Source organism: Alosa pseudoharengus, unplaced genomic scaffold, assembly GCF_046254945.1.
Source record: "Alosa pseudoharengus isolate Yale_2024_CS ecotype anadromous, Long Island Sound unplaced genomic scaffold, YU_APseudo_1.1 YU_APseudo_1.1_scf_8, whole genome shotgun sequence".
NCBI classification, from domain to species: Eukaryota; Metazoa; Chordata; class Actinopteri; order Clupeiformes; family Clupeidae; genus Alosa; species Alosa pseudoharengus.
Window position 1 is genome coordinate 42270084 of NW_027468870.1, and position 20850 is coordinate 42290933.

A 20850-nucleotide genomic window follows, 5' to 3' on the forward strand; every position below is an offset into this window, starting at 1 on the left:
TTCGCCTTTGATTTCGACTGATACTTCATTCAAACTACTGGGTAGAGTGGACGCAGCATGGCTGGCCAAGACAGGTATGACTCATTGAATATTAATGAGACTTCCCATACCCATATGAATGAGAAGTAGCACCCCGCAAGACGAAAATCATTCATTCAAGCCATTTACTCTGTTTTCTTGATCGCTCTGCTCTGGTCAAATGACATGGAAGGGTTTGTTTACTAGTAGTGCCATCGGAGAATGCTTCGGCTTTTGCCACCCAGAAGAATGTATATTGTTATTGTGACGTCATGGTAAATTGTCATATACAAACCAAGGCAGCGGATTCCTAAAGAAACGCAAGCACCCACACCATAAGTTTATCTAAATTAGCTATGTACCAAAAATTACATTTTACCGTGACTCGAAGAGCTGTAAACAATGTTGTAAGGCTGCGTGTACAAATCCGCTTGGAGCTCCAGTGGAATTTTGATTTTGCCGTTCACTGTTGCTAAGTTACGTTATGAAGTTTGGCACTATACATTCTCACACAGGATAGGGATCAATAATACTTTCCACTATCCCAAAGGTTTAGTATACATCTCTTATATGATCTATTTCGATTTTATAATGTTGACAATTACATAATCATTGGAGAAAAAAAAACATAGATAGTTCTAAAATGAAATAAACATTTTTCCTTCTTTTTTGAATCAACCTTCCGCGCCTCCCCTCAAATTATTTGGCGCCCCCAGGGGAGGCGCGCCTCACAGTTTGGGAACCTCTGGATTAGATTAAACTTAACACATAAAATGTCCTACGGCACACTAACATCCTGTGTGAAGAAAAAATAAACATACCATAGCCTAAAATTTCAAATAATACACAGATATGGCCTTATTATGGCTTCTATGCAAGACCTGCTCAATAAAACAAGCGCCCTTTGTTTCATTTGTAGGTGACTATATCTAATTTAATTGTTGTTATGAACTGGATATGTGATGATTCTGTGAATACTGGATATGGGGCCCCCGTTGTACAATGCCTGCATACCACAAATAGTGCAATCATACAATCAATGAGAGCATGTGGTTATAAATTCTTTGATGCAACAAGTTGCTTTTCTGGACCAGTGAGTGACATTTGGGTAATTTTCTGCGGCACACCTGATGATCTCTCACGGCACACTAGTGTGCCCCGGCACAGTGGTTGAAAAACACTGATTTACTGTAGCAGAGTACAGGTACAGAGCCAATGAAATGCAGCTGACATCCAACCAGAAGTGCAAAGAAGCATTAAATACCAAGTGCAGGTAGAGTATGGTTGCGTATACAATAGAGATTAATAATGTACAGTGTATAGTTGGATAAATGCAGGTATATAGTATATATGTTGAGTATAAATAGACATTCTATATAACTCTGAGGTGGAAAATTGGAGTATGTCCTCGTCCGGGGAAACAGCTGCCTCCTTGTTTTCTCGGTCAAATCAAGCATAGAAGTGGTTTAGCTCATCTGGGATGTAAGTACAGGAGGGTAGGGAAGAGTTGCAAGGGGATTTGTTGGTGATTGTATATAGACCTTGCCATATACGCCGGGAGTCGGAGGAGTGCTCTACAATCCTTTTCTTGTAGGTGTGTTTGGTCCCTGGATATTCCTTTCCTCAGGTTGGATCTGGCTGAGCTGTAGGCCTCCTGGTCTCCCGACTGAAGGCTGCATCCCTAGCCTTGAGGAGGAGGCAAACTTCTTTGTTCATCCAGGGTTTCTGGTTAGGGAATAGTTTCACTGTTTTTTGCGTCTACACACTTGTTGATATAATCCAGGACAGAGTTGGTGTATGTGTGAATGTTTGTATGGGAGTCCACGTCAGCAGCAAACACATTCCAGTCAGTGTGCTGGAACTGTTGTTGTAGAGTGGAGTCTGCGTCTTCCATACAGACTTTAACGGCTTTTGTTGTTGGTTTCACACGTTTGATGACTGGGGTGTACTTAGGCAGGAAAAACAAAGAGAGGTGGTCGGACTGACCAAGGTGGGGGAGGGGTGTGACTTTGTAGGCACCAGGCACATTCATGTAGACATGGTCCAAGGTTTTATTGTCTCTAGTGAAGCATGAGACATTTTGGTGAAATTTAGGTTGTACAGTTTTTAGGTTAGGTTTTGGGCTCTAAAACAGATTGTCAACATTATAGAGCTACTATAAAAGATTCAGTTTGCATTGGATCAAATTTAGATAGATATCCAACATTAAAGATGGTTGCTATCCAAAATGTATATTGTGTGCATGGCTATGTCTGTTTTTGGCTGCATGGATAAAGGCCGACATGAGCCATTTTTTTTCTCAAAAAACTTCAAGGTTGGCAGGTCTGATTATGTCAGTATAATAGGCCATATAATGCCCTCCAGGGTATCACAGTTAGCATATGTTATGGCAATAGAAGGATGAATAGAAGAATGACTGAGAGAATGAGAGTGATCGAGGAGATCCCTGAACGCTCTTCAGACATAGGCATTAGTGATGAAGATGAGGAAGTCATTATCAGGGACAAAAGAAAGATAAACCTAGAGAATGAGAATAGTTCTGCTGAGGAGGGGGAGGAGGAACAAATGAACCAAAAAGCTGCAGAATTTAGGTGATAGTGCTTTAATTGAGGGACTTGGGGTCTGTCTCAATACTACCACTTCACCCTACCACTTCGCACTTCCGGTTTGCATGTGCATGTTTAGGGGTAGGGTGTCCCATTTCTTTAAGGACCAAGAGGAAGTGTTGTTCAAACCTTCAAACTACCACTAAAAATCGCTAAAACTTTTGGTTTTGGCAGACTATAATTGAAGGGGAAGATTTCCCAAGATACATCGGGCACACTGGAAAAACATCACAAGCACACCAAGAGACTCATTAAGGCGAGACACTACAGGTGAATGGGGCAACATTTTTAACTAACAGATATCACTATGAAACTTCCCCAGTTGATTACTTACAAAAAAATATGACAAGTTTTCTGTAATTTAATGTTTAAACATGCAACTTAGACATTATCTAATTAAATATGTGCTAATTTGCATGCATTTTAAAAAACAAAAGCATTAAATAAAGCCAGTTTCAATTTTGTTTTTTCAATGTGTTCACCTATTAGATAGATAGATAGATACTTTAGATGGGAGGAAATTACCTAGGGATTTATGAATATCTACTTTTGTTATCCTGTAATTCAGAATATAATGTCAATAGCCTTAAAAAATCAAATGTCATATAAATCAAGCTAGGAATGATCAACAACTCCCTCTGTAAAAGTCTTCTAAATATAGTTAACACTGCTTATCTAATAAAATCTAACCAAGTGTTATTAATCTTACATCAAGATCAAGAAATCTAGTTGGCATTGTGCTTTCTCGTAAAATCATTTGACTTAAAATAAGTCAAACTCTTCTTAAATTAAGACGTCTCATCCTGAAAACAAGAAAATTTGTCTGCCAGTGCGTTAAGCAAATTTGTCCTAAAAACAAGCAAATGTGTCTGCCAGTGCATTGAACACATTTGTCTTGATAAGACTCCTTGAAATAAATCAAAGTTCTTAAATTTAAGTCAAAATAATCTTTCGAGAGAACACTAAGTCTCTTCATACTAAAACAAAACCAAATTGATTTTTTGATCTTGATATAACATTAATAACACTTGGTTAGGTTTCATTTTTTGCCATGTGTAAGTGCTTCTGAAGTGGATATTTCATTCTCAGAGTTGGAGAGGAAGCTTGTTTTGAGAAAACAGCTTTGAAGCACAGCCAATGAGATTCCGTTGTCAGTCTAGACCTGCCTTTGAACTTTCACGATTGGTTGATGATACAAAGAAAATGTTCATATTTAGATTGCATAGTGTCATGCAGGGAAAACAGAGCTTTACAACAGTACTACACGTGATGTGTTTCTGATCATGGTCGTGGTAGTGCATGCAATGTTAGAATGCTAACTTTTGGTGAATTATGAAGAAATATACAGGCACAAGAAAATAGAATGTAATGAAATAAACTCCTAAATGTGTAAATTGGACTTTTTTCTGTAGTAGTGTGAAAGAATACACGCTAAGGTAGCAAACTAGCCCAAAATCTCAAAATTGGCCAGTGCATGAAAAAAACGAGGTTTTCACCTGTGTCTCGCCTTAAATGGATATTCCACCATTTGGGGAATCACACTCATGTTCCACCTCCCCTTGAGTTAAACAATTGATTTTTACCTTTCTCCAGTTTATCCAGCTGTTCTCTGAGTCTGGTGATACCAGTTTTAGCTCCAGCCTAGCGTAGATCATTGAATCGGATTAGACCATTAGCTTCTCGCCTGCTAGCATCCCTCGAAACTAGGGTGACCAGATGTCCCGAAAAATTCGGGACAGTCCCGATATCCAAGCAGTTGTCCCGAATCCCGAATCCTGCCCTAATTGTCCCGAAAATTATACTCAATCAGAATACTGAGTAGGCCTAGTTATTTTCTGATAAACATTAAAAACTGTCCGTAGAGAGTCTGAGTCGACTGCATGCAGCCCCCGACGGCAGCTAAGTGTCTGGATGCAGCCCGGCTACTTTGTTTCTTTTTGACGTTCTATAAGTAGGCGCAAATATGCACTGATTTCGCGAAGCCGAGGACATTGTGCAGGCAGCGCAGCAGGCAGAGCCAGCGTGTGTGCAAAAAAATACGTCGGAAGTTCGGCCTAATGTCCATGTCGTTTTAACATAATCTACTTAATCTAACAATTATTTTGTATTCTTACTTAATGACCCATAATTTTGGCAAGGCTTGTTATTAGCATTAGGCTATTATCCTTATTCTGAAAGGTCTGATTTGCACTGTTACGCAGTCATTGTTTTTTTTTTTCCTACAATGACATTTTGAGTTCATGATTTCTCTGTTGTATTTTGAGGCAGACTTGATGTTTGAATAAAAATGTGTTTTGGTACAGGTTTGAAAATTCGCTGTAAGCCTACCAACCCCCCCCCCCCCCCCCCCCCGAAAAAAAAAAAGCGTCCCGAATTTCAGCCAATCCCATCTGGTCACCCTACTCGAAACACAATTGTAAGTTGCTTTGAATAAAACAAATGTCTGATAAATGAATAAATGAAGGCTAAATGTAATGAACAGTTTTGTTCAGAGCTGATAGGGCAACTGTATTTGACAGAGGATAGATGTAGGTTGCTAGTGACAAATTATTAGCTTTCTGTGTAGTACAATCTCTTTATATATTTAAAGATAATTCAATCGTTCTGGTTGTTCCACAATGTGCCACCCCTTATTGGTGTGGATGCCTCCCTAAAGCTGTGCATTTCCCCTGTCATATACACACACTGAGTATGTACAGGCTATAATGTGCATGTAATTTGGTATGTTGAAAATAAGAGGCAGATGAATGTACATAAATACTGACAAATTGCCAAGTTAATTCATTTGATAACTGTGTGTACTTCTGTGTTTTAATACAGTTGACAGAAGAAAAGGTTTGAGCACCAGTCAACAGCAAAAGCCCAGGAATTCAGAGCTCTTAATAAGATGTATAGTAGAATATATAACAGTATATATATATATATATATATATATATATAGTTGATTAAAAAATGAAATCCATATAAATGGATTTGTGAAATAAATGATCAAGGAAAGCAATAATGTATCAGTTCTGTTTATCAAATAAAAAATACATTCACCATTTTGACTGTTTTCTTACCTTAAAGCAGCACGAAAGAAGATTTGCTCCCTACAGTAACAAATTATGGTAACACTTTACTTGACGGGTGAGTTCATAACACATTCATGACTGTTTCATGAGACATGACTCAACATTCATACCAAACCTTTCATGAATGTGGAAGACAGAACGATGACAACTTGTCAAAATAAAAGTCCAACAATCGCAAAGCAGCTAAATGTTTTTCAGCGTTTTTTGGCCCCATTGAAATGAATGGCGGAATGCTGGGCCTCTATGACATCACAGCACCTCATTACTTGCACCTGGTAGAGCTCTGCTGCTAGAGTTGATTACTTGCACCTGGCAGAGTTCTAAGCCATCTGGCAATGTCTAATGGGCTGGGCTGGGCTGTCTGTGTATATGAAGGTGTGTGCATGTAACCTTTGACCTGTGTGTCCGATTTTCATGAATGAGGTACCGTTGGAATCCTCGAATGAAGCCCAGTTCAATGCCTTGCCAGCACCAAGTGTAAAGGTGTAAAAAAAGATTCGCGCTCTGCCATCTTTTTTTAAAGTGAATCCATGTTCATACAGGTCATTTAAAAAATAAAAAAAATCCCAATCCATTAAGCCCTGTTCAATGCCCAGCTAGCTCCATTCAAACTTAGTCATGTAAACAGTTGTATAGATTATAACATTGAGAAACACACATTCATTCAGATATTATGCACTTCTAGTCCGTGAGCCAGAGGGGTTGGTCGTTAACGAAAAAGTGGCAAAGGCTACCATACCTTTTCTGAAAGCCTGAAATCTCAGCTTTTCAATGATGTAAGATGGCCATCTGAAAAGTGGCGAAGGCTACCATACCTTTTCTGAAAGCCTGAAATCTCAGCTTTTCAATGATGTACGATGGCCATCTGACACATAATGGATCAAAGGGATCTGTCAGTGGTGTTTTGGATGGCCATAAGTACAAAATCATGTATGAAGCCCTCCTGAGGCTAGTCTGGAATTAGTTTCCCCAGTGGCTCACAGAGAACCATCCTGATTCCCACAATCTCTTAGATATCCTGCCCCTAGACTTGAGTGTCTTTTCTGAGGGTATATCATCAACCACTGTAGAAGAATCACTTGACCGTACAGTCTTCAGAAAGGTCCATCAGTACTTCTGTGAATTCCTGCAGCATCTCAGGTCTCAGCAAGGTCCACTGGCCAGCTTCTGGATGTCATATATAGACATGGTGGAGGTTGTACTAAACCTTGTGAGGGCATCACGTGAAGGAAACTGGGCATTGCGCATGGCTAGCATTCGATCAATCATCCCCTGGACATTTGCCTATGATAAGCCGTGGGGCAGCCGTGGCCTACTGGTTAGCGCTTCAAACTTGTAACTGGAGGGTTGCCGGTTCGAACCCCGACCAGTAGGCACGGCTGATGTGCCCTTGAGCAAGCCACCAAACCCCTCACTGCTCCCCGAGTGCCACTGGATTAGTGTGTGCTTCACCTCACTGTGTGTTCACTGTGTGCTAAATGTGTTTCACTAATTCACAGATTGGGATAAATGCAGAGACCAAATTTCCCTCACGGGAAGAGTATATATACTTATACTTAATCTGAATTATGCAAGGTCACTCACTGCTTACTACTCAGAGATGAGCCATATTGAACATGAGAAACCAGATCTGTACAGGTACATGTTTCTCTGTGAAGGTGGCAGCAAACACATTTGGCAAGGTTCCGATTGACCAGACCCTAGAGGAAACTGTCAATTGGGACACTCAGACAGCTGGAGGCACAAAAGGGTTCAGCTTGAACTCAGCAGGTGTCTCAAGATATTACCTTACTGCTGAGTACAAAAGCTTACAAAAAACTTACCTGTCTATATTGAAAAGCTCCCTGGGACTCCAACAAAGTGACTGTTCTAACAAGGACCTTGGACAAAGCAGAATTGGCTAAGACGAAGAACACATTACAAGCACTGTGGATCTGTTGGATTCTAGTTGGATAAATCCATTTGCAGGTGGTGAGTCCCTTGTTTCTCTGTCTACTAGAAGTACAGCACCAGCAGATGTTGCTGAAGACCTTCTGAATTCACACACCATTGGCAAGAATGCCTACAGAACCTTCTCTGGTGAGCGTGTTGAGAGTAATCCTCCTGCAAAGCAGTTCCATGCACCACTCTCCAAGATGAAACTGAAAACGTTCTCCTCAATGCAGGGAAAGGCAAAGACATGCAATAAAGGAATAAAGAAGTTATACTCAAAGCTGATAATCGAATATTTGCCCAGATGGTACTGATTGCATAGAGTACATGTAAACCAACAATAGTAAACTATTACTATAATCACAAACCCTATGCTACTATACAATAAAGTAGCCTGGTCAAATCAGTTCCATATCGCGGGTGACTTTGTAGTTCTTCAGAGCCCTATTTTTACAACCCCTGCTGTCTATACCACGTCCATTACGGACACTATCATCACTATTGCCACTGGCACCTCCAGCTATGTTGGGCAGAGGGTCGAAATCGGTCGAAATAAGCATGGTATGCTTAGTGGACACTGTCGCAAAGACGTACCTCCATTCACAGACGCACCGTGACTATCAGTCAATAGACGATCGATCATATTCTCCAAAAGGCAGATATTCTCCTTCAGAATCATAATAGGTGAATAACAGATCCAAGACTTCATCACACGTGAATTTTTCTTTCAACATTTGGTGTATTTCTGCTTCAATTTGTGCAAAACTATGGCCCGCATCGCTTCCGCGTTATGGAGGAAATGCACGTCTTCTTCGTGTGTTTCTCGCGTGTTTTCGCATGCTTCCTGAAAACTTTGAAAAAAAAGGTTGAGCTTGAATCGAAGCTCTGGGTGTCTGCCAACTAGTGGTCAAGAGTACAAATGAGATTTTACACTGTACTCGCGTCTATCGTCTGTTTTATTCAGTAATGACGATTGTCGCAATATTGCGACATGGGCGGTTAGAGGGTTAAAGAGTTACCCCATACATATGAAATATGTAACGGAGTTAAGAGATGGAGGTGTCGAGACGATAGAGAACATTGGGTTATGTTGTAACCCTGGTTCTCTGAGTGAAGAGACCATCTCTCCAATCCTCAGGCTGCTCAGAGACCCATTCCAATCAAACTATCAGTGATTACACGCCAACACAGGTGTTTTATAGGTTCGGGTGTGGGCGTGACCAGGCGAGCCGGTGTGTCTTAAAGCCTATCCAAAGTCTTTGACAGGTGGGGGGCCATTCCCTGTACATATGGAATATGTAACGGAGTGGAGAGATGGTCTCTTCACTCAGAGAACCAGGGTTACCCCATAACCCAATGATCTCCAAATTGTGTTCCTACCTGAACAGCAACTTTCTGTTTTACAAGCCATAAGACCTGCTCAGAATGCTGTTCACCCTATGAAGAGTTTATGTGCCATCAAAATGATTTTGGAAACATTATTTTAAGGTAAAAAAACTCTTTTATAACCCTTTAATAGGGCAATGTATCCCAGGAGATACAACTAATAAAATTCAAAATGTAACAAGTTCAATGTAGCCTATTCCACTGTCTACTCACGTTGGTAAACCGCACTTGAGCAAGCAGTTTGCAGTTACTCAGAAATGCATTCTAGTTATTGTTATTTTTTCTATGCACCCAGTTTTATTGTTATTTAAAAAAAAAAAAAAAAGCCCAGTTCTCCTGCTCTTAGACCTTTTGAGGTATCAATTTCTTTCAATTTAATTTTCACTTATAGAGCGCCAAAACATTACAAGTCTCATGGCACTTTACAGAGTGTTCAATATTCAGAGAGGGCCCATGAGTAACAGGGGCAAGGAAAAACTCCCTAAAATTAGAGATACATATAGGAAGAAACCTTGAGCAGATCCACGACTCAAGGGCCTGACCCATCTGCCTAGGGTCAGTTACAGAGTAGTAAGGTGTGTATACATGATAAATTAATAAGTAAGTTAGGTGTAGAGAATAGAACATGGTGTTTAAAGCCACCTGAGGAATATAAAGAGGTGGGATGATTACATGTCCAGTATGATAATGCATTAATCCTATTTAGTGTCAGAAAGTTCAAATAGTCCAGTGTAGGGAATTCATTGTCCATGGGGATTAGGAGTTGTCATTGGGCAAGTAGTGGGTCGCTAGGCTGTGTGGGCCAGGAATCCGGTAGGGGACCAGTTGGTATTGCCACCGGTCCAACTCTGGAACGTCCTGCCAGAACCGGTGTTGTGTGAAAATTTAAGATGGTGTCAGTGACCCTTGTCATTCTTCTACCACAGTGGTCCCCAAACTTTTTCTTCCAAGGGCCAGCTCACTATGCCTGGCTCTAAGAGAGGGCCAGAGACTCGGAGTATATCAGTAACCATAAATAGCTTAGTGCTGTGAACAACAGCAGTCTACCTTAGTTGAATATTCCATTACATTTAATCATAGGCTATTGCAATTTAATACCATTGTTAGCTGTGTTTATATTGCCATCATGCCATATCAGTGTAAAATGTAGCTCAAATGAAATAATACTAATAAAAAGACTTTAGCATTCCCAAAAGTATTAGCAGGGAGTCCCAAAAGTATATTTTATTAAAAATGTGTGAACTCTGAACTCTGTGTCTTTGCATACACAGCTCAAATTGTGAACAAGCAATATCCTACAAATAATTTAAAGTTCTCAAACTATGAGAGTTTTATGAAGTGCTGGCAAAAACATCTGAAATTACCACCATTCTAACTTTCATTCACCTGATGAGAACTTGAGAACGAGTGAATAAAAAATTGATCCCAGAAAGTCCCAGAAATATGACTTGAATAGAAGTTAGTTAGTTATTAACAATTAATTGATACACTTTTAGAATACTTTGAGCACTGATGCATACAGCATAGGCCTCTTTGTTTACAGGTAGGCCTACATTTATTTCCGTTTTCGATGGCAAACATGCAACAGCGCGAAAACAACCACCAGTGGACAAAAAGAGTATTACATGTGTACTGTTAAGACTCGCCATAGAGAATGAATGGGGGAAATTACGGAGGTTATAGTTTGAGTATAAGTAAGTATAAGTATATATACTCTTTTGATCCCGTGAGGGAAATTTGGTCTCTGCATTTATCCTAATCCGTGAATTAGTGAAACACACTCAGCACACAGTGAGGTGAAGCACACACTAATCCCGGCGCAGTGAGCTGCCTGCAACAACAGCGGCGCTCGGGGAGCAGTTAGGGGTAAGGTGCCTTGCTCAAGGGCACTTCAGCCGTGCCTACTGGTCGGGGTTCGAACCGGCAACCCTCCGGTTACAGGTCCGAAGTGCTAACCAGTAGGCCACGACTGCCTGTATGACGACTGATGATGTCATACTCCCATGCGGGCAGGATGCTATATACCACGGACATTTTGGAGGGCCACCCAAAATGAGGTGGGCTGTAGTTTGGGGACCACTGTTACAAAAAGGATTTTTGATGTTCGAAAGCATTTGCCCATCACAGCCAAACTTCACATACATAATGTTCAGACCATGTGTGACAAAAGTTACTAAAAGGATTTTAGATTTTTGAAAGCATTCACCCATCAGAGCTAATCGAAATCAGCGGCGATGCCGCCAAACAGGAATTGAAGAACCGCACCTGAGCAAGCACGGTTTGCAGTTCTTTGGAAATGCATTCTAGTTCAAAATACCAGTGGACTGAAGAAAGCCCTTGCTTTCTGTCCAACTTAGTCCATACCTGCCAACACTCCCGTTTTTCCCGGGCGCTCTCCTGTGTTGTTATCTCTCCCGGGAAACGCTTGGAATTTGCATGACCATCAAACTTAATTTTACAATCACGATCCATTCATTTCTTCTGTTAGTCTGACATTGCCACACCCTACACATAGCCTACACTTACTTACTTTCAATTTCAACCCTTTTGTCATAAAACCTGGCAACCCAAAACCCAAATAAGGAAGCGGGTCCACACTGTGCAGCCACTAAGTCTAGTTACACGCGGGCTAGTTGATTAGCCTAGTGTCTCAAATTGTTAGAAGAAATGTTGTGATTAACACCACCACATTATAACTGTTATGGAGTGTTGTTGACACACAATCTTTGGAGCAGTTTGGAGTTTTGGAGGAAGGCTGCATGCAGCAGGTGGATGCATATAACTGGCATGCGTATCTATTTCGGTAAGGTAAAAGCAACGATCGTAATGCAAGGAGTGTATGAAACATGTTGCAAACACTGACCCCCCCGAAAAAGAAAAAACTCCTGTTTTTTAAAAGCTAAGGTATGGCTTAGTCCATGATCAATCCTGCAGTTGTTGCTCCAGATACTCGAGCAGCTTATAGAAGGGCAATTTTTACCTGCTTTATTTAACAGGACAGAGTCCTGCACGGGTCTGTTTTTGGAGACCTGCACCCGTAAAGTCGTAAAGTTCAGCACCAGATCCTACCTGTCACCCGTGATAATATCAAAATTAAATCTGCATCCGGCCAGACCCGTTAATATTTGGCCCGTTACCCGACCCGTGCCTGCGATAAATCGCACACGAGCTAAAATCATTCCAATTAAAGTACTTTACTTTTATCTCGCATCTCTCAACATCACAATATAGGCTCTCTGTGAAACAGCCTAACAAGGGCTTTCTTTTGCGCTATTGGAGCACGTAGGGCTACAAACAACCTAATACAAATATTTAACGAGCCCCTGTCAACTTTCACATTTGATTTGAGTATTTCACATTTAATATGAATCTTAAGCTAATGAACAATATAGCCTAAAGTGCGCTTTCTTTTGCGCGATTCAAATAGCCTACCATCGGCACCTTTTAATAGGCTATGGAACCTGATAACTAGTGCATTTTTCTTTAACATTTTGCATTAGTGATAAATCTTACAATAACAAACCATAGCCCAAAGCTTGCTGCATCAGAGCATTACACAAATAGACCTACCGGTATTAATATTACAAGAAAAAATACAACCTGAGCATCACAAACAATAGCTATATGTAGGCCTATGCCTATGCTGGCAATGCTCCAACTACGATATGCATCAAGAAATCAAAGTCGCAGTAGTGACTTGATGGTCAAAGGTCGTAGGCTATCATTAACTAAAACACATATATTTAATGTGGTAATGTTAATTTAGACATACACATATTGCACATATTTTTCATTTATGTTTTATTTCAGCAAACTAAAATACTGTTTTGGTTCTCATCCTCTACCTGCCCGCAAGGAGTTCCTTATCCGTCCGCACCCCCGCCCGTGAATTTTAGGAATGTCACAATCCACCCGTTAGAGCAACTTTTATGCGGGTACCCGACCTGTTACAGGACTCTGGAACAGGATAAAAAAATGTTTAACAGGGGGGCGCTGTGGCGCAGCAGGCTACAGCGCCTGTACCATGTACGGGGACCCAGGTTTGAATCCGGCCTGCGGTCTTTTCCCGATTCCCACCCCATCTCTCTCTATCCCACTTACTTCCTGTCACTCTTCACTGTCCTGTCCACATAAAAAGGCAAAAATAGCCCAAAAATACTTTAAAAAAATGTTTATGAACATTTAGGATTAGCCAACATACTGTGACATTGAACTCATGTGTAAAGATAGAAAATTATATGAACATGTTATTTCCAGCTGCAATTACAATATCAAGACTACCAATTAATTTTAAAAGTTATTATTTTGAGTAGTAATGTACCAATTCTTACTATGTTTTTCTCAGTATCTCGTTATGGATTATTATGTTGGTGGTGACTTGCTGACTTTGCTCAGTAAATTTGGAGATCGGATTCCAGAGGACATGGCCCAGTTCTATCTTGCAGAGATGATTATGGCCATAGACTCTGTCCACATGCTTGGCTATGTACACAGGTATATGTCAAGCTGAATTAACTGAACCACTTTCAAATAATATTATCTCTTGTGTGAATGTATTATCATATATGGTGTATAATTATTGTCATGCTTCAGAGATGTCAAACCAGACAATATCCTGCTCACCGCAGATGGTCATGTAAGGCTTGGGGACTTTGGATCTTGTCTGAGACTCCAAGAGGATGGAATGGTGAGTCTCATTTGAATTTAGTTGTTATTAAAGTACCATTTATTGAATTAGAACTGTGTTCAATCCTGTCAGGACCTGTCTTATTAGCCTTAAAGACACATTACTATGTTTATGTGTGTTCTCAGGTTCACTCTTCTTTGGCAGTGGGAACTCCTGATTACCTGTCTCCAGAAATATTGCGTGCAGTGGAGGGTGGGAGTGGGTATGGCATAGAGTGTGACTGGTGGGCCCTGGGTGTATGCGCCTATGAAATGTTGCTGGGGACAACACCTTTCTATGCTGAGTCCCTCTCTGAGACATACGCCAAGATCATCCATTTCCAGGTGTGCTTAAATGATAACAACAGCTATTCATCCAGTAGAATTAAAAATGTACAAAATGTATAAAAATGTAGCAGCCTCAGAGAACAATACTAGATTATGACCATGGTTACATCTGTCATTACAGTATGTTCTGGGCTGGCTGACATGATCTGATCATAGATATGTATGCTCTTAGCCTAGAATCTTAATGTAATTTGCAGCCAGGGTAGTCTAGCAACCCTCCGTTGGCTTGCAAACTGGAAAAATGAAACTTCTAGCAGGCCAATCACATAGTGTAAAGTCGGCGACGGTTCCGTGTGAATTTCCTACTACTTGAAAACAAAGAAGATGGATGCTGCTGCTGGCGAACATCGGTCTTTGAATCGCGACTCGAGTTAAGCTTTTTTAAATTGGCAAAAGTTTGATCAACTAGCCAACTAGCTCTGCTGGTGGGAAAATGCATGGGACTCATGAGTTGTAATGGTAAGTTCCCAGACCCTACATATTGGTGTGGGTCTGGCTCGTCAGGCTAGTATGCTCTCAGATCAGATGGTGTATACTAGTGAGCTAAGAGTTGCAAGTTCGTGGAAAGTTTCAGATAAGTTTTTTTGGTAAATTTCCAAAAACCTTCCACCTTGCAAATGCATATTACAGTTGAGAGACATTAATATTAGTCACACACAAATGTCCATGTTTATAAAAAACAAGTCAAGTCAAAGTCTTCGTTCAGTCCTCCAGAAGACAATGTGCCCATGTAAAAAATCCAGCGTGCTTCACACTGTCGAAGTTTGCTTTCCACGTCACGGCTTCTGCGGCTGGGTGATAGGCGTTCAATTCCCATTACCTCCAAGTCACTCATCTTGTGCTCAGCCATGGAGAAGTGTTTGGCCACTGGTGATCTAATGTCCTTTCTGTGGATGGTACTCCTGTGTGTTTGTTGATTCGGATTCTCAGTTGCCTGTTGGTCTTGCCAATGTATTGTAATCCACAAGGACAAGTTAGTAAATAAATTACATTCGCAGAGCTGCAAGTTATGAATTTGTTGATTCCTGACTTTGAGCATTTTAATTTATTGATTTTCTTCATACCTGTAGTGGTGCACGATGTGCAATTCCGGCAGGGGAAAAAACCTTTTGCATCGTCCAGTCATTCCTGTGGTGTCTTGGAGCGATCAAATGTATCAGCATGCACCAAGATGTCACATACATTTCTAGCCCTGGAGTGTACAAAGAGTGGTGGATCTCTAAACAGGGTAGCACATGCTTGATCTGTGTTGAGGACATCCCAATGCTTCCTAATTATCTCTTCTATCTGGTTGGTTAGAGGTGTGTAGGTGGTACAGCAGATCACAGAATGGTCTTTTTTCTTTCTTTCATTGGTTTGGGTGTCATTCTGGGCCGAATTTACCTTATGATAGGCCCGGTCCAGTGTGTCTTTGCTGTAGCCTCTTGCCAGGAATTGACTGTACATCTTGTCTGTCTCAGTCCGGAAGTCTTGGTCATCACTGCAGATTCTCCTCACTCTCAGGAATTGGCCGTATGAGAGCCCCTGTTTCAAAAAGGTGGGATGGAAGTGTATGACCCAGGTGTCCAAAAACTGTCCTTGAAAGGATCACATTCCATGCTGAACTTAATGGTTTCATGTAGACAATTCATGTACAGTAGAAAAGACTGGAGTAGCTGTTCAGAGCCCCACCATACTAGAAGACAGTCATCAATGTACCGCTTGTAGAACAGGATATGGTTTGCAAACGGGTTGTTGGAGCATAGCTTTCTTCCAACATCCTTAGGAAAAGGTTAGCAAAATCAGGGGCTAAGGCCGCATAGCCACACCCATGTTTTGCAAATAGAAGTCACTTCCAAATAGAAAATAAGCTTTGCTTAAAACTATCTGCCATGTCAACAAGGAACTGTGTAGGAGGCGACTGATGGCTACGTTTCTCCAAAAAGTGTTTGAGTGCCCTCAGGCCACTTTGGTGTGGAATATTGGTGTATAAAGACACCACATCGTTGCGAGAGATGACTGATGAGGTCTCCTGTGTCTCTGATGTACGATGGAAGATCTGTCACCAGTGATCTGATATGGTGATCAATATATTTGGAGAGAGGCTCAGTCAATAAATTGTTGCTAGGCACTATTGGATGTCCCGGGGGAATCTTAGTAAACTGTTTATGCACTTTGGGTAAGATGTACAGTAAATCACAGGAATGGTGGGATGTTCCTTCGTGAGAAATCTTTTATCTGTGTTTGTGATGAACCCAGCAGCTGTGCAGCATTCAAGAATAGATCTATTTCTTTTTTGAATTTGGTGGTTGGATCATTGGGGAGCTTTTTTTCTATGCATTAGTGTCTGCCAATTGTCTTAAAATCTCCATGTCATAGTCAGCTCTGTCCATGCAAACTAGACCACCACCTTTGTCTGCACTCTTGAAAATTATATCAGACTCTTTGGACAATTGTTGGAGTGAAGATCTCTCTTGTGCGGCCAGGTTCAGTTGATGTCTGTTTCTATTCTGTGAATGGAACATGTTGTCAACATCTCTTTCCACTAATTTGCAGAAGGTGTCAATGCTAGAACATGTCACAGGTGGTACAAATTTGCTCTTGACTCTAAACTGTGGTGTAGACTTGACCTCAATAGAGCCAGTCTGCCCAGTTGTAGGCAAATCTGTCCTGTCCTTATGATAGAAATACTTAAGCTTCATGCTGCGAAAGAATTTGAAAAGCTCTACCTTGTACCGCTTGTTGAACTGCGAGTTTTATAAACATTAACATTTGTGTGTGACTAATATTAATGTCTCTCAACTGTAATATGCACTTGCAAGGTGATTCAGTATGTTAGTATTGATAATGTTTTGCTTCTGGAATGGATGAACATGCAGTTAGTCTCTGGTATTTGTTAATTGATTGCTAATTGAGCACATGAGGAATTCAAGAATCGTTGTGCTAAACAAATCCACGTTTGGGAGCTTTAATCAGTGTGCGGACCTTTATTATTTCTTCTTCACACCTACACATAACCCATGAATAATAGTCAGATAATAGTCAGAAACGATTAAAATTTTAGCTAAAAGACTTTCCCAGGTTCAGAAATGTACAAAAATAAGTGATATTTTATCAGTTAGCAGAAAGCATCTGAGAAAAGTTTGGTCTTAAGTCTAGATTTGAAACTGGCTACAGCTTAAGGGCCATAAGCAATCTAATCAAATATATATATATTAGCAATAAAGGCCTATACAGTATATATCAACTGCCATAGACATTCTCACTTGGCCTTGACAGACAGAGGCAAAATTTTCGACACTTATTCAACAGAGAAAATCTTCACAGTGGACCAGCAATCTCCCTCAGAGTGCAGTTCCCATAATTTGCATCAAACAGTCCAGGGGTAAATTGAGTATAAAAAAAACCACTTAGTGTCGTGTATATTTTCCTTTCCATATTAAAAATTCCAGGAGACACAAATCAATCAGAAGGAGATAGTATACAATATAAAGCCTACTTTATTATAAATATTTGTTAAAATGAATAGCAATTGGAATAGAAAAATTGGAAAAGAAATACACACATTTTCGCCAGGTGAGTGACCCCCCCCCCCCAACTTGAACTCAGTTCAGTTCAGTTCAGATATCTTTATTAGTCCCCGAGGGGCAGCCAACCCATCCATGATGGGGTTAAAAGTTAAAAAGTGCATTAGCATACACTGTATAAATGTATGCAATGTTAAGAATAATAAATAGACAAATAAATCAGTAAGTACTGCAGCAGTCATACATCACCTGTCTACAGCCACACACACACAAACACACACACACACACACTTCACCTGCCAGTGACGGAACAGAGCAGCGGAGTCCAAGAACCAGTATTGTTGTAGTTATGTGCATTCTTTTAACAGTCTTATATGATGTTCATTTAACAGTCTAATAGCAGAGGGAATGAATGAGTTGGCATAGAGGTTAGTTTTACGTATTGGCACATGGTACCACCGACCTGACTGCATGATAACCAATTCATCACTGAGTACATGACTTGGTTGGCAAGATATTCTCTCTTCTTTCTGAATCACCCGTGTTTTCCAGAGATAACAGAGATCTTCTAACTGGGTACCAGTAATTTTTGAGCATACTTTGACAATGTTGCTCAAGCTCTTTTTGTCCTTCACAGACAGTCCAGTCAAGAATGAAGAGTTTTGCATCTTCTACACCCTTGTCCGCTTGATAGGCAAATTGTAGTGGATCTAGTTTGTCTACAGTTAGGGAGATGATTGTGTCCTTGAGGATCTTTCTCAAGCAAAATGTGAATTTCTTTGCTAGGAGAGAGGGAGATAGAGAGCGCGTGCCTAAGTGGTGATTATTTCTGGTGGTAGCAGAGTAATGGATAAGAATTGTTTCGAATAAGACAAAAAAAAGATATAGGCAATGAATGAAATGTTAGGTATCCGCATGATGTAGGTATCTGCGGGCAGGGGGTTTGGACAGCGGGTTAAGTGAAATAGATCAACCTTTTCTGTTCTTGCTGTTTGTCTCACGATACAGTCCGTACTGAAACTATAGAAAGCCCCAGACGAATAGGCAAGATGTTTTGTGGTGCGTCGGAAAATGAGACATTTTATTTTGAATTTTTTCCCGAAAAGTGGGGTAGCCACTGGCCTCGTGACCCAGCCACACCCCCACCCCCGAAGTGCAATACACTTGTCATTTTCCTTGTAGACAGACCCATGGCTACACTAGACAGGCAACTGTGTTCTGTCCCCAGAGCATGCTTTCTATGTTTATGATCTGCAGGCTTAGGCCTCCTCAATGAGGAGATTGCTAGTCCGCGGATAATTTGCAGCGCAATTGAATGGTAGCCTATTATGGAACCGCGGACCGAAAGAAAAAGAAATTAAACATGTTCCTGATTAGAAAATATTTCTTAATTTAGTGTCATCAAATAAAGAGACATGCAATAAGTGGGTAGTGGTGTCAGCGCTTATTCAATGTATGTGCGCGTTTGCGCAAGTAAAACTGAACCACTGGAGCTGACATGTGCAGAAGCAACAAACAACGTTATTTAAAACAACGAACGAAGAGGATCCTTGCTGTCCATGAAAACAGCATAGAGACTGGGTAGTCTAATAAAAAAATGGAAATAACAGGTTTTTGAATTGACACGCAAAATTAGACTGTTGTAGGCCTATAGTAGCAAATATCGTAGCGTTAAAAGATAATATACTTTACTTATATTTCATGCCGTAAAATATTACTAATATACTAAAATTAATTTTGGCGGGTGTTAATAAAAACGTACTAGCCAGTTTGGCCAGTGATGCATGAGGCATTACATGCATGATACATAAGGCTCTGTTCTCGGTCATTTATCCCCCTGGCAGTACTTCCTACATTTCCCATGAACACTGTGCCGTAATGCTACGTGATGACGTTTCATACGCCCATTGGCTGCGCACAGTTTGTAATGAAACCAATGCGAGAGACCATGGAAAATGAACGGAGTGTCTACTACTAAACACAAGGAAAAAGAACGATTGGAGCCAGAGCAGGGAGCATAGACAAAGAGGAGGGAGTTAGCTAGTTAAACTAAAATAAAAAGTAGGGCTGTCAAAATTAACGCATTAATTGCAGTGATTAATTTTGAAATACATAACACATTACAAAATATTAACACATTGTGTTTAGCCTACCTATTTCCTTTGTGGGGGGCTGATGTCATGTAACTGAAACCGCAAGATTGTTTATTTTATTGTCTATGGAGTTAGCTGAATATGGAGAGGAATGTGAGGAGCTTGTAGGCAAAAAGTTTCAGTTTAAAAAAGCTGCCTGATCAGTGATCAGCGCTGCTGCTACCACCACATGCATCACACACTGTGCGTAGGGCACTAAGAGACAGAGGAGGGACCAACATTTAGCCAATAAATAGTAGCTTTATAGTTTTTCACTCTTGTTAGAGAAAGTTTACAATGTCAACATGAACCAACAGCATGTTACATAAAGATGATACTTTGCGCACGAGAGGGAGAGAAAATGAGTGGCAGGTTCCAACTGGCTTGTCATTGTTGATGATAATTGATATCTCCTTCTTAATATAACAAACTTATAAAATGAAATCATGAAGGCAAAAAATAAATAAATTGGCTAGTGGAAATTCTGATTGGCTGGTAACTTTAGAAAGTTTAGAAAGTTACCAGCCACATTGGCTGGTGGCTAAAAAAGTTAATTTAGAACCCTGGGTGCAACATGTTAAATATTAGTAGTTCAGAAACTCCAACGTAGTGCCAATTTAGGTTGAAACTAATCTAGGATGGAACTTAGGTTCAACTTACGTACAAATGTAGTAAATTGTAATGTAACTTGTGCAATGGGCTGAGGTGCAGTGGCTACATGACTACAGAGCGATCGAGAGATGCAAGAGAACAGGTCATGCGCTTGCTAGAGATTACATTATTGTGTTGCCAGTACAAATGACCTTGCGGGCCGCCAATTGAGGAGGTCATTAAAAACTTTAACTAAGGCTGATTCAGTACCTACTGTGGTGAGCTCTGAATCCAGACTGATATAATTCCTGGATTTTGTTCATATGTAAGAAAGCACCAATTTGTTTTTACATAAAAGGGAGATTAGATATAGGCCTATAGTTGGCCAGGTTGTTAGGGTCAAGGCTAGGTTTTTTGAGGGATGGCTTAATAACAGATAACTTAAACGACTGTGGTACATGCTCTGATAGCATTGAATTATTTATAATCTGGAGCAAAGCATTATCCAGGAATGGGAGAGCAGTCTTAAGAAGGTGGGTAGGAATAGGGTCTAGTAGACTAGTTGTAGATTTTGATGAGGACATTTTGGAAG

At 40.5% G+C, this 20850-nt stretch overlaps 1 protein-coding gene across 4 annotated transcripts in view; it reads left to right on the forward strand.

Moving 5' to 3' along the window:
• The window catches only part of dmpk (DM1 protein kinase), a 241053-nt gene that overhangs the window by 78534 nt on the left and 141669 nt on the right, over positions 1-20850 (forward strand). For all 4 annotated transcript variants that reach the window (XM_076275081.1, XM_076275082.1, XM_076275083.1 and 1 more), the window contains exons 5-7: positions 13362-13510; positions 13610-13703; positions 13829-14026. In XM_076275081.1, the coding sequence (XP_076131196.1) occupies positions 13362-13510; positions 13610-13703; positions 13829-14026 (441 nt within the window). The remainder of the gene's footprint in view (positions 1-13361; positions 13511-13609; positions 13704-13828; positions 14027-20850) is intronic.